Source organism: Rhamphochromis sp. 'chilingali' (assembly GCF_963969265.1).
Source record: "Rhamphochromis sp. 'chilingali' genome assembly, chromosome: 18".
Lineage (NCBI taxonomy): Eukaryota > Metazoa > Chordata > Actinopteri > Cichliformes > Cichlidae > Rhamphochromis > Rhamphochromis sp. 'chilingali'.
The window spans coordinates 32,466,455-32,479,247 of record NC_137945.1 but is presented as its reverse complement, the minus strand read 5'-3'; the positions used below and the strand labels follow the sequence as shown (position 1 = coordinate 32,479,247).

General features: G+C 41.9%; 1 protein-coding gene across 1 annotated transcript in view; it reads left to right on the top strand.

Annotated features, from left to right (window-relative positions):
• The window catches only part of LOC308385898 (uncharacterized protein), an 86,061-nt gene that overhangs the window by 54,514 nt on the left and 18,754 nt on the right, over positions 1-12,793 (top strand). The window contains exons 20-25 of the mRNA XM_080865091.1: positions 1,617-1,652; positions 1,746-1,799; positions 5,348-5,401; positions 7,558-7,611; positions 10,017-10,088; positions 10,520-10,555. Coding sequence (XP_080721217.1) covers positions 1,617-1,652; positions 1,746-1,799; positions 5,348-5,401; positions 7,558-7,611; positions 10,017-10,088; positions 10,520-10,555 — 306 coding nt within the window. The remainder of the gene's footprint in view (positions 1-1,616; positions 1,653-1,745; positions 1,800-5,347; positions 5,402-7,557; positions 7,612-10,016; positions 10,089-10,519; positions 10,556-12,793) is intronic.

Sequence of the window (12,793 nt, the reverse complement as noted above, 5' to 3'; positions counted from 1 at the left end):
ACAAAAACATGAATGTCTCCATCATAAAGGTTCATCTGAAACAGAACTTGGTACAACACTGAAATCGATGCTATCCTTGAGGAAACGAGTGCGATACCATGCTGCAAGTTAGGCGTGATTCTCCAACACGTCTCTATGTGGTATCGGCTTGTTTTTCCTGTTCCAGCTGTGAGATTAGAGCTGTGGTTACTAACATATGAATCTAATCTCTGTGCACCTGCGCTATATCAAAGCTGTTTGTGCTGCAGCACTTTTCTTGTCTCTCAGTCCATCTGTCATTCCACCCTTTCCCTGTTTGGCCCTCTGCTCACTTCAAGGTGAAAGTATGATGGTGTTTCAGGCTCGCGGCATTGTTGAAAGATGGATGAGAATGATGAATGTTCTAATGCAGGACCCGCTTCACTCTTTGTGTTTATGTATTGGTTTTAAGGTTAGAGTACTTGTTGTCTCCCTGGCCATCTTATTGGTACCTTAACTCTTTCTCTCTTGAATGCCTGTTAAAGTTATTGTCTAATGTGGTCTTTATTGGGAAAGAGTTAAACCAGTTGCTGAAATACTAAAACACTTCCACGTAGAAAGATTAAGAAAGACGACAGGAAGCAAACAGGATGTGTTTTTGATGAGATGGCCCTGATGTTGTCTCTGAATCAAAGCCTGTATGTCACACACCTGCCTGTGTCCACATTTATCAGCCTTATTTTACACAGCTGACTCTATTACACACTTACACAACCACAACTAATTTATCTGCATCAGTAAAGATTCACACTGGGAATCCAAAGTATGCTGATACACCAGTGCACACTTAACAGGTGGGAAGTCAGTGCTTCAATAATTCTGCATCTCTTTAATCAGAGCATTGTGTAACGTAACCACCTAGTGATAATTACCTCAATCAGGTTAAATTATTATATCTACAAAGTTTTTCCAAGCAGAATCCAAGAACCACCACTGTTAGCTGTAGTGGAAGATGAACACCAGCGTGAGCTGAATGCTTGAATGCTGGAACGTGAACAGTTGCCTCCTGCATATGCAGACAGCTGTAGTGACAACAGCAGAACCTTATTTGAGCTGGACAGCTTACGTTTGATCTCTGAAACAGCAGTTTACAAAAAAAGTTCTCTATTCAAGATCTGTTCGCCCGCTCGGTCTGGAGCTCTCACTCATTCTGCAAAGGCTTTAACAAAAAGAGTCTAACAGACGGAGCTCAAGGCGAACGTTCTGTCAGCTGCTCTTTCTGATGACACACGATTTTCAAGCTAAACTTTCAAAGCCAGTGATGATGAATCACTAAGATGGTGAGAATACAGGAACATTTGGAGCAATATATATGTCCTCTATACAATTTACATATTTAGTGAAGCAGCAGTGGAATTATTTAGAAAACTGTCATAACAAAGCCCATATTTCATCATCAGACACTGGCTCCCACCGTTTCACAGTTTCAAATATAAACTCGATCTTTATTTGACATCTGTAGACAGTTACTACATCATTGTCACATTAGCTTTGCATGTCAATGTTTTGAACAAAAATAAAATGCAGTTCACTGAAGCTGAGCTGAAGACTAAATACAGCTTTATGTAATCATGTCCTTCTGTTACTGTAATCCACAGGGGGCGCGGGGACCTCCTGGTGAACCAGGTCAACAGGTACCTCTGGTAAACTCTGAAACTAACTCGTGTCAGAACTGTTGGTGACACAAGTTGGTGACCTTAACTCATTTCTTGTGTTCTTGCATTTAGGGTGAAAAGGGGTTGCCTGGCCCACAAGGTCCCCCTGGAATAAAGGGAACACTGGTTAGTATGACATCTCTTTTCATTTGCTTCCACTTTTTAAAATGTTTCTTCAAGTATTCACAGCAAATTAGGACATTGTTAACTAATGAACATCCCTCAGGTCGCCCAATAAATCACTGAGGGATATGATTAGGGTAGCCACGTTAAATAAAAAGGTTTCAGAGACTACAGCTTTTAAAAAAAGTCCCTTGCATGCATTCTGCCTTTAAAGCTCTTCTAAGATTTCTGATTGAATACGCCAAATACACAAAAATTCCTTATAAAGGGGTAGATGTTAGCTTGAATGCTATCTTTAATATGTTCACTTGAAACCTGATGCATGTTAAGGTCAGTGATGACCCTCTCCGTATGGGCTACTGGATCAACTTTGCAACTGATCAATCAAGTTGTCTGAGTATTCTGAGTTAGCATTAGCCCAGAAGCTAGCTAATGCTATTAAAAGCTATCACTAGCAAACCAGCATGACAAATGTCACCTGCAACAGTAACTTGATTGCTTACCATTTGTTGCAGAAGTTAATTTTATATAAACACATTTTTTCCTCACGCAAAATTGCAACAACAACATGATTGGTTAGTTGCAATGTTGACCCTGGTGGTTAATAAAATGATGCAGGAACAACACCAACACAAGGATGTCAGATACACCAGCGGTCCCCAACCCCCGGGCCTCGGACCGGTACCGGTCCGTGAGTCGTTTGGTACCGGGCCGTGAGAGTTGAGGCTCAGGTGTGAAATGTATGGTTTTCAGGGTTTTTATCGGTGTTCAGCGTTATTTTGTTATCGTTTTTCTCGTTGACTCTGTTTTCCTGGGTCTTTTCACGTGTGTTATGAATAAATCTTATTTTTTTCGGTACCGGTACTAGTTTTATTTTGTTGTATTTATCCGCGACACCTTAAAGGCCGGTCCATGAAAATATTGTCGGCCATAAACCGGTCCATGGCGCAAAAAAGGTTGGGGACCGCTGAGATACACCATATATAAAATTATTCTCCAAAGTTTTGGCAATTAGGGGATAAATGCTCTAATCATTTAAACTGACACACATCAACAGCTGTTTAGTATTCTTACAGAAAAAGACCTTATTGCTGTTCTTTTAAAAATATAGGGTTGCAAACCTCAGAGTTTAAGATATTAATACCACAGTGAACATAGTTCCTTAGGCTACTTTGTAAAAGTGCAATCACAGCAAAACATTTGTCTTAGCTTTTCTCTCGTCTATAGAGGCTCCTACTTTTACACAGCAAAATCTCCAGTGTTAAATTAACACTGGAGAGTGTCTATATGGGTCCACACCTCTGAGTGTTAAATACAACACTGTTGAGTGTTAAATTAACACTTTTGACAGTGTTATATGTTTAAAAGTAACCTAGTCAGTTTTGAAGATTAACAATGGCTAACACTGAGCAGTGCTGATTTTCTAACACTGGAATATTTCTAACATTTTGAGTTATTTTCCAGTGCTAATTTAACACTGGAGATTTTGCTGTGTAGAATCACAGTATCCAACATCATTTTTTCACCATATGTGTCTGCAAAACAAAATATTTCGGACTCAGAATGAGTCTTTGTGCAGTTTTATGTGTGCCATCTCCAGAACACGGCCGTCCCTGCGGTTAGCTCATAATGAGATCATTAATTTAGCCACGGATCCTTATGAATCCATTCACTGATTTATTTGGCAATATCATTAAAGCTGCAAGTGCCTGTTGCTGTAGACCAAAAGTCAGACCAGCATGTGCTGTGGGTTATAGCTGTACACACAGTATGGAGACCCCCCCTCTGGTAAACAAGATTACACACAGAGAAATGCAATTACAGCAGAGCCTGGAGAGCACACGCTGCTCAGTGATAATGGCTGGACACGTTGTTCACAGCTTTGTCACCCTCCTATGGCCAGAGTGGGACAGTACAGCTGGAGTGAGGGAGGGTCTCAGTGAATCGCGCTGAGACCTAAGGACACATCTACACTGCAGAAAACTGAATCAGACATGAGATTAATGGCAGATATTTTCTGCATTGGTCTGTTTTTTGCAGACTGCTCTACAATGTGAGGCTGCACAAAGGTCACCTTTCCACAACCACCAGCTTCATCTTTGAGTCTTCATCCTCCTCTTCCTATTTGTGTCAGTACAACAGAACCCAGCTATGACGTTATGCCTGCAGTGGGCCTCTGACTTATCTGACACACACAACACATATACACACAAATACACGCACACTGAGTCAAGAGGGAGGAGGGAAGTGTGTGGGCGGGATGAGCCACCCCTTGTAACTAGGCAACCACATACATTCTTGTGATTATAAAATATACAGAGATTTCAAACTTACTGTTAGCTGACCCAGTTGACACCCATTATGTTTGGCATTTCCAATGTGCCTGTTTGTGCTTTGGCTCCTTGTATATCATGTACAGTCATGTGTTTCCTCCAACTTGCTGGATAAGTAAATACATTCAGGTAGCCTCTGGTTGTGACAGGTGAAGTACCTTAAGCCTGCATTCTTTCCCACTGGCCAGGTGGGGATAATATTTGAGATGTTCCAAAAGAAAAATGTCATTCCCTGACTGGTGGGCACTGGTTTTGGAGGTTGCTGGCTTGCTGGACAAAATCTTTGCACAGAAGGTGCTGCACCAAAAACCTCCTTGTTCTGGTTGCGAGCAGAGTTGCAGGGTTGACACTAGATTTTCACATTTGTCTGCAAACACACAGTAACTCTGAGCTGACAGCTGATGGCCCCCGAAGGATGCGGATTGCGACATAACTAAAATCACCCCCAATGCACCCATCATGTTTGCATTTTACAAAGTATCCCAAATTTTGGGAGTTGGTTTTGTGACATCAGCATATCCACGTGCAATCACTGCTTTTTACATTCAATGGATGATCCAGAATATATGAAGAAACTTAAATAATACAAAGTAAAACATCAAATTTCTATTTGACAATAAACAGATATTTACTGGAATAGCATAACACATAACAGAGTTAGAAACAGATCAATTCCAGCTCCGTTTCTGCAGCCTGTATCTGCAGACACACGAATCAGCAGTAACAGCGATAAGTGTATTGGGTATTTTTTTGCCTTTTCCTATCTTGACTGTTAATAAAAGAGCTCTGCTGCCTGTTCCTCCCTTACAGTCTCGCATATTTCAGGACGGTAGAATTTATTTGTGTTTTTTTTTCCTGTTGTGAAGGCATGTGGGAAGATAGAGCAGCTAACACACAGCTTCAAGCTGCGCTCTTGATACAGCAGAATGCTTTGTTGAATATGCAAACTCTGTGTGTGTTTACGCACACCACTGTCCAAATGTAGATGCCCTGTGTGTGTGTGTGTGTGTGTGTGTGTGTGTTCCTGGTGTGAGTGGACCTGAGCCATCTCATTTCTCCCTCAGTGCCTCCTGACTAAGCCGTCACGCACTCTGTCACATTCAGCCCAAAGCGCTGTGTCTGTCTCTTTCATCTCATTCTCTCTCTCTCTCCTCCTCCTTCCCTTGCTCTCTCACCCCCATCCTGCTCCCCCTCCCCCTAATGTTTGTCTCCATCCAGGGAGCCCCAGGGCCCCGGGGGCCGCCTGGAGAGATTGGCCGAGATGGTCCCAAGGTCTGTGTGTTGAATGTTTTGAATTAGTTATTATGCTAATGGCCTGCTACTCCCCAGCCGCTTGGCTATTCTCAGCCCGTTCTGATGTTGCACCCTTCCTCTCCTCTTGATGTTCCTGTGGAGAAAAGCGCATTTTTCTAAGCAGGAGTCAAACTGTTTGGAATCAGTGTGTAGATGTTTCTGAATAAATGCCAAAGATGGTTCATACTTTTGACTCTTAATGTGCAGATACTCAAATTTCTTTACAGCAAAAGCATTTGTGCAGAATTAGGCTTCACACTATGAACTCATTTAGGTGCTTATACACAAATTACACAAGCCTAATTGCCATTGCACTTGTGTAAAGTTGGATAATTTCAAAGAGACAAATTCAAACCAGATTGTTCAAAATCAAAAACTGTTTTTTTTTTAAACTTGTGTGAAAAAGCTTCAGAAATTAGATCAGTCTGAGGCTCCTCACAGAGACCAGCACAGGGGGCATGAGGACACGTTCATATTTCTCTGACCTTGAAATGCATATTTCCTAGCCCTTTGGAATTTGTATACTCAGCACAGCATGCATGGCACAAAGATGGAAGGAAAGGAGGGGTAGAAGATGATTTCATGCATATCAAGGTGAAAATGGCCTCTTTGCTTTTGTGCTGAGCAGGAAAATGCTGCTTGATAAAGTGGTCATGCCAACCTATCTGTAAGGCAACATAAATAGACATTAGTCAGTGAGATTAGACTTGTATCATTAAAGCAGTCTGTACTGAGCCCAGTATATTTGTTGTAAAGGCTTACATGCACAGTGAATGCAGGTGAAGGCCTCCTTGCCTTCGCATCACCCCATTAAATTCCTGGAAACTTCCGAGGGCCTCTTAATATACCAGGAACACGTGATGAGAAACGAGGAGCTGGGGTTGGACAGTCTGCTTAGTTTGTATTGATTCAGGGGCATCTGTTAGTAGAATTGTTTGAGATTCATAATCATGTTGTTATAGATGTAAGTATGCAGAGCATGAGCTATTTATTGAGTTCTCCTTTCACAAAGCCAGATATGTTGTGCTGCCATGTTTCTAAAGTAGTAACTGATCCTTGAGAGGAACTTTTACACGTTAACTTAAAGATTTAATTTTATTTGAAATCCCTGCCAAACAGCACAAGTCTGAGCCGTCTCTCACTCGTCACAGTGTGACCGTGTGAACGCTTAGACGACTATAACCAAATCACTGTTCTGCTTGAAACCAGTGGATGTGACCGCGAGGTCTAAGATTAAGTTTAAATTCATCAATCAAGCTAAACAGATGACTGAGTTCATTTGTTACTGTGCTGTACTCAAGCACAGTTGTGGCAGTGTTTACTATAGTAGAGGTGCAATGGGAAAGCAATATTAGTGTTAGCTAGTGTTATTGTTAGCCACTGTAGATGCCTACAGCACACACCTCTTATACATTAACATTTTCAGCACAAACATGACCAGGAAACTGTAAGATTCTGAGAAAGGTTTGAATATCACGCTTCTCTCTATTTCTTTAAATATAGGATGACAATGTGAAGTGAATGTGAAAATGTAGTCATATAAATTATGCACATTGTATCCTTAAGAAAACACAAGGCTCCTAAAAAGGAAGCAACTTTTGTAGTTTTGCTTGGTGAAGCTTCCAAACAGAAGGTGCAGCACATAAAACCTCTTTCAGCTAATTCAGTTCTGCGATTGAAGACGGCATAAAAGTAAGCGCAATCAACTCCATATCGACCAGCTGCAGCATTAAAATAGTGCTTGCAAGCAGCACAGTGTTTGTAATACTCAAATTCCCACATTGGCACTGACAGCACTGGTGCTTGGAAAAGCTCTCTGTCCTCTAAATTTAGTCAGACACTTTTGTGATGTGCTACTCTGATTAGCACAGCTGGTTAACAGGGACGAGAACAGTAATGGGACTGGCTGAGAGGATTGTGATGAATCACTGTGCTGTGTGATTTATATTCACCTTCACTCATCTCCTTTGCAGCATGTGCAGCTATATGAATGCAAATAGCAGCCATGCACTGATGTGCCCTCCATGACCCTTGTGCCTGTCTTGATCTTCAAAAACTGCATCAGAGCTGAGAATGTGGGTAACAGATGACCCTCAGCAGTACGCTCAGACGGATGTTGTGTGTGTTTCATTTAGGGGAGCTGTGGAGATCCAGGAGTGGTTGGTCCTGTTGGTCCACCAGGCCTGACGGTGAGTGGGGGGCTACCTTTGTGTTGCGCTTATGTCGACAAAAAAGCCGTTTATGTAAACAGTGAGAGCAAATGAGTGAAAACTGAAGGTATAATGAACCAGAAGGTCCAACACAGCATCTCAGTGCATCATGGCATGCCCTCCTAGGCTACGTCCACACGTACCCAGGTGTTTTTGAAAACGCCGATTTTTCTATGCGTTTGCACCTTTCGTCCACACGTAAACGGCGTCTTCGCTCACTGAAAACGGAGATTTTTAAAAACGCCTGCCAGGGTGGATATTTTTGAAAACTCTGTTTTTGCATTTACGTGTGGACGAGGAAAACGGAGAAAACGGAGAAAACGCAGCGTCAAAGGTGTACGCCTTTTTTGACGTCACACTGTGCGCCACGTTATTGTTTCGGTGAAATGAATTTCTACAATACTGTTACTGTTACTTGTAATCTCTGCAGTGTTTAAATGCTTACATATACACACAGTTACTGTCCCTCCACACAGACGACTGGTTCTGCTTCTATGCCCCATCTTTGTTTACTATTTCCCACCGAGGCTTCTAGACTTCTGATTGGCCAACATTTCTGCACGGTTAGGAATATAGCGCCACCTGCTGCTTTGGCATGTTCATAGCAGCGTTTTCCTTCATTTCTGCCTTTACGTGTGGACGGGATTATTTTTTAAAACGAAAACGGAAAATCTCCATTTTCAAAAATACCCGTGTACGTGTGGACGTAGCCCTAGTCTCAAACTGAAGGTCATGGTACATATACCAAAAAGACAATGACCTCAAGCGTACTTCAAAGCTTTCCAAAGACTATTTGACCAGTAAAAAGGAACACTGGAAATGGAAGTGTGACTTGAATCCACAGATTTGAGATGCAATGGATTCAAAGATAGCAAACAAGCCAGCGTCCGGGAACAGCCTGGAACTATTTGGACCTTAATAATAAACGATACTATCGAAAGTCCAAAAAACGCTGCCAGCAGTAATGACAGCTATTATCAAGGCCAAAGGAAGGCATGTAAAATATGAACTTTTATGGTTATTATATGAAAATAAGGACTGCTTACTGGTTTCATTTTGTTATTTGCCTAATAAATAATATCATTTTCAGTTTTAAACAATTCTTTTTTTCTTCTAATATATTTGGGGTTTCTTGAATGTTTTTATGACAGGTGGTCTAGTAACTCTGTTAAGCACTGCCATATAACGTCATTCTTAGCGTTGCTAAAAAGGCCATTTTAAGCATTTTCTATTATGTTTCTGTTTTTTTAGTCGCTGTTGGGTCTATTAACACTTTTTGTTGTTTTCTTATTTTGACATGTCCCCATGACCTGTTCTGCAGACTCCTGCTGAGATTAAATACAAAAACGTGATGATAGATGAGACGTCTGTTGATCTGCACAAGTATAAACATTAACACACTGCCTGATATTCAGGCCTCCAATGTGCTTTGGTGGGTCCTGCGGCACAAGTGGACTCAAAATTGTACAATAATGCTAAATGTATTTATTACTTCATCAGATTACGTCTCACATGTCTATGAATAGTTTAGTGTTGAAATGAATTCAGTTCATTAATATATTATTAAAACAAGACATCGACTTCACCAGTTTTTTTTAACCAAGGGCTCAATCCACATGTCCATGCTTTGCTTGTTGCATTGTGGACTTAACAGGCCAATCTACTCACAAGAAAATGTTTATAATATATTTGTGTTTTTGAAGCATGAAGCAAACCTGACCAAGTAGTTTTGCTTCCTAATCCTAAACCTAAGCATTCGGTGTTTGAGGTTCAAACACAATAGCAACATAAAGTGAAGTTTCATCTGTGTTTGCCTAACACAAAGATACAGCAAACATGACGATATTTGCACAATCCCCCAGTTCCAGCAGTTCCAGCCTACATAAAGGTGACAGTCTGATAATTCAGCATGAACCCACATTCCTGCTGTCAGCTCGTACTTATTTCACCAGCCTGGATCTTCCTGCTGAGTGACAGCAGCACTTTTTATGTCGCTTGTTCGTTAAGCAACATGTTACTGAAGAATTACGCCCACAAATGTCAACCGTTTAAAAAAAGAACCCAAGTTGTCTTTGCTGCTTAATTACAGGTACCTTTGTTATTTCCAAGGTGTCATCCTTCAAAGCACAATTTGCTTCAGCATTTTAGAAATGATAATTTCACAAGCAAAGGAACACTTGAAATGTCTTCGCTCAGATATCTTTATAAGTCACGTTTACCTACGCTGATGATTATCTGGAGCCCGAGGTATTTATTGACCACGTTCCAAAGATCCTGGCTTTAATGTGTCGGCTCTGTGCTGGACACCAAACAATCACAGACCTGGTTTACATTCTCTGCATCTTTTCTTTTCTCCCACATCACTGAAATGTTCACCCTCTCAGGGATCAAGTGGAGAACCAGGCGTTCCAGGGCTGCCAGGGGCCATGGGTCTGCCAGGGTTCAAAGGTCATAAGGTGAGAGTCAACTCGTGTAATTACATACAAAAAAACATGGTTTATTTGTCCATAATGAAGTCTTGAAAAGGCAGCAGAGGCAGCACTTGATGAATGATTTATGGCTCTAACTGTCAGGAGCTTACATGATTTACAAGCTGTATTGTGGAAATGTTGACAGCGTAACATAATACATGCTTGTTGATGTATTATTCATACTGTGCTTAGATGGCATGATTAATTTTAATGGTGCTGAAGGTTGTCCTTCACACTTCAAAAGCAGATGCCCAGACACATAAAGACACAATAAACAGCCCTGATCCAGAACATACGGCTGTGTTTGATGCGCAGTGTGCAATCCACAGGACATGTTGTTTCTCTCTGGTTAAGTCTTCGCGCTGTCGCCACAGTGTAACGTGGGCGTGCTCTAACACTCAGTGTTGTGTCATCAGGGGGAGAGAGGTGAACCTGGGTCCAAAGGAGCACAGGTACGGTCGGTGGCTTTTCTTCCCGACACTCATTCACAGTGTGGAATCACATCCAAACTAACCAGCTTCATGAGAACATACGATCCATCATGACTCCACAGACTCTAAGCTCCATCTCAGCACAAGTAGGTTTAGCTTAACTAAAGAACAGCATTAGTGATGCAGCGCTCCATCGATCGTGTTCTAGGGCCAAACAACCGTTAGCCTAGAGGTATGTTTCTGAATCATTTTCAACAAAAACACATGTGCCATGCTAATTCATGAAGCAGCGGGGTTATTAAAATATCTAGAAAAAGTGAGGTACCCTGTTAATCATTCTGTTTCATAACAACATAGTTTTTAGCAAACTTAAATACCCAGGGGCAGTATTCAAATATGTGAATGTGAAGTCAAAGTTTCAGCTAATAAATGTTAAACAACAATGACATGAATATAAAAGCAAAGAGAGCGACGCTCTGCCTTCTGCTTCTGCAGACGGGGCCAGAAACATGAAACTAGAGAAAAGCCAAAGGTTACACCGACAGCTCACTGGCTACAGCATTAGCATTATGATAAAACCAGTTTTGAAAAAAAGATTTTAGCACAATGGTTTCATGTGTTTGTTTGTGGCGTGGTATATCGCCGTGAAGTGGGAACAACAAACAGTTGTGATACTGTTGTTCCTGGGAAGGGGAATGTCAGGTTTTTGGTCAGTGGTCCTGACCTCTCATTGAGTCCCGTGATTGGTTAATCGGCGGTACATCTCCAGCTTTACTTATGTGGCATCATGTCAGATGAAAACAGCTGGTGCTGCATACCAGGGTCAGGACTTTACACTGTTATGGAGAGAAACAACAGTTTACCCACTGAGCAGTAGAGGACAAGGAAATCAGAGACATCAGAGGTTTACACAGGTGGACATCAGAGGTTTACAGAGGTGGACATCAGAGGTTTACACAGGTAGACATCAGAGGTTTACACAGGTAGACATCAGAGGTTTACACAGGTAGACATTAGAGGTTTACAGAGGTGGACATCAGAGGTTTACACAGGTAGACATTAGAGGTTTACAGAGGTGGACATCAGAGGTTTACACAGGTAGACATCAGAGGTTTACACAGGTGGACATCAGAGGTTTACAGAGGTGGACATCAGAGGTTTACACAGGTAGACATCAGAGGTTTACACAGGTAGACATTAGAGGTTTACAGAGGTGGACATTAGAGGTTTACAGAGGTGGACATTAGAGGTTTACAGAGGTGGACATCAGAGGTTTACAGAGGTGGACATCAGAGGTTTACACAGGTGGACATCAGAGGTTTACAGAGGTGGACATCAGAGGTTTACACAGGTAGACATCAGAGGTTTACACAGGTGGACATCAGAGGTTTACACAGGTAGACATTAGAGGTTTACAGAGGTGGACATCAGAGGTTTACACAGGTGGACATCAGAGGTTTACACAGGTAGACATCAGAGGTTTACACAGGTAGACATCAGAGGTTTACACAGGTAGACATTAGAGGTTTACAGAGGTGGACATCAGAGGTTTACACAGGTGGACATCAGAGGTTTACACAGGTAGACATCAGAGGTTTACACAGGTGGACATCAGAGGTTTACACAGGTAGACATCAGAGGTTTACACAGGTAGACATCAGAGGTTTACACAGGTAGACATCAGAGGTTTACACAGGTAGACATTAGAGGTTTACACAGGTGGACATCAGAGGTTTACACAGGTGGACATCAGAGGTTTACACAGGTACACAGGTGGACATCAGAGGTTTACACAGGTGGACATCAGAGGTTTACACAGGTGGACATCAGAGGTTTACACAGGTAGACATCAGAGGTTTACACAGGTGGACATCAGAGGTTTACACAGGTAGACATCAGAGGTTTACACAGGTAGACATCAGAGGTTTACACAGGTAGACATTAGAGGTTTACAGAGGTAGACATCAGAGGTTTACACAGGTGGACATCAGAGGTTTACACAGGTACACAGGTGGACATCAGAGGTTTACACAGGTGGACATCAGAGGTTTACAAAGGTGGACATCAGAGGTTTACACAGGTAGACATCAGAGGTTTACACAGGTGGACATCAGAGGTTTACACAGGTAGACATCAGAGGTTTACACAGGTGGACATCAGAGGTTTACACAGGTGGACATCAGAGGTTTACACAGGTAGACATCAGAGGTTTACACAGGTACACAGGTGGACATCAGAGGTTTACACAGGTGGACATCA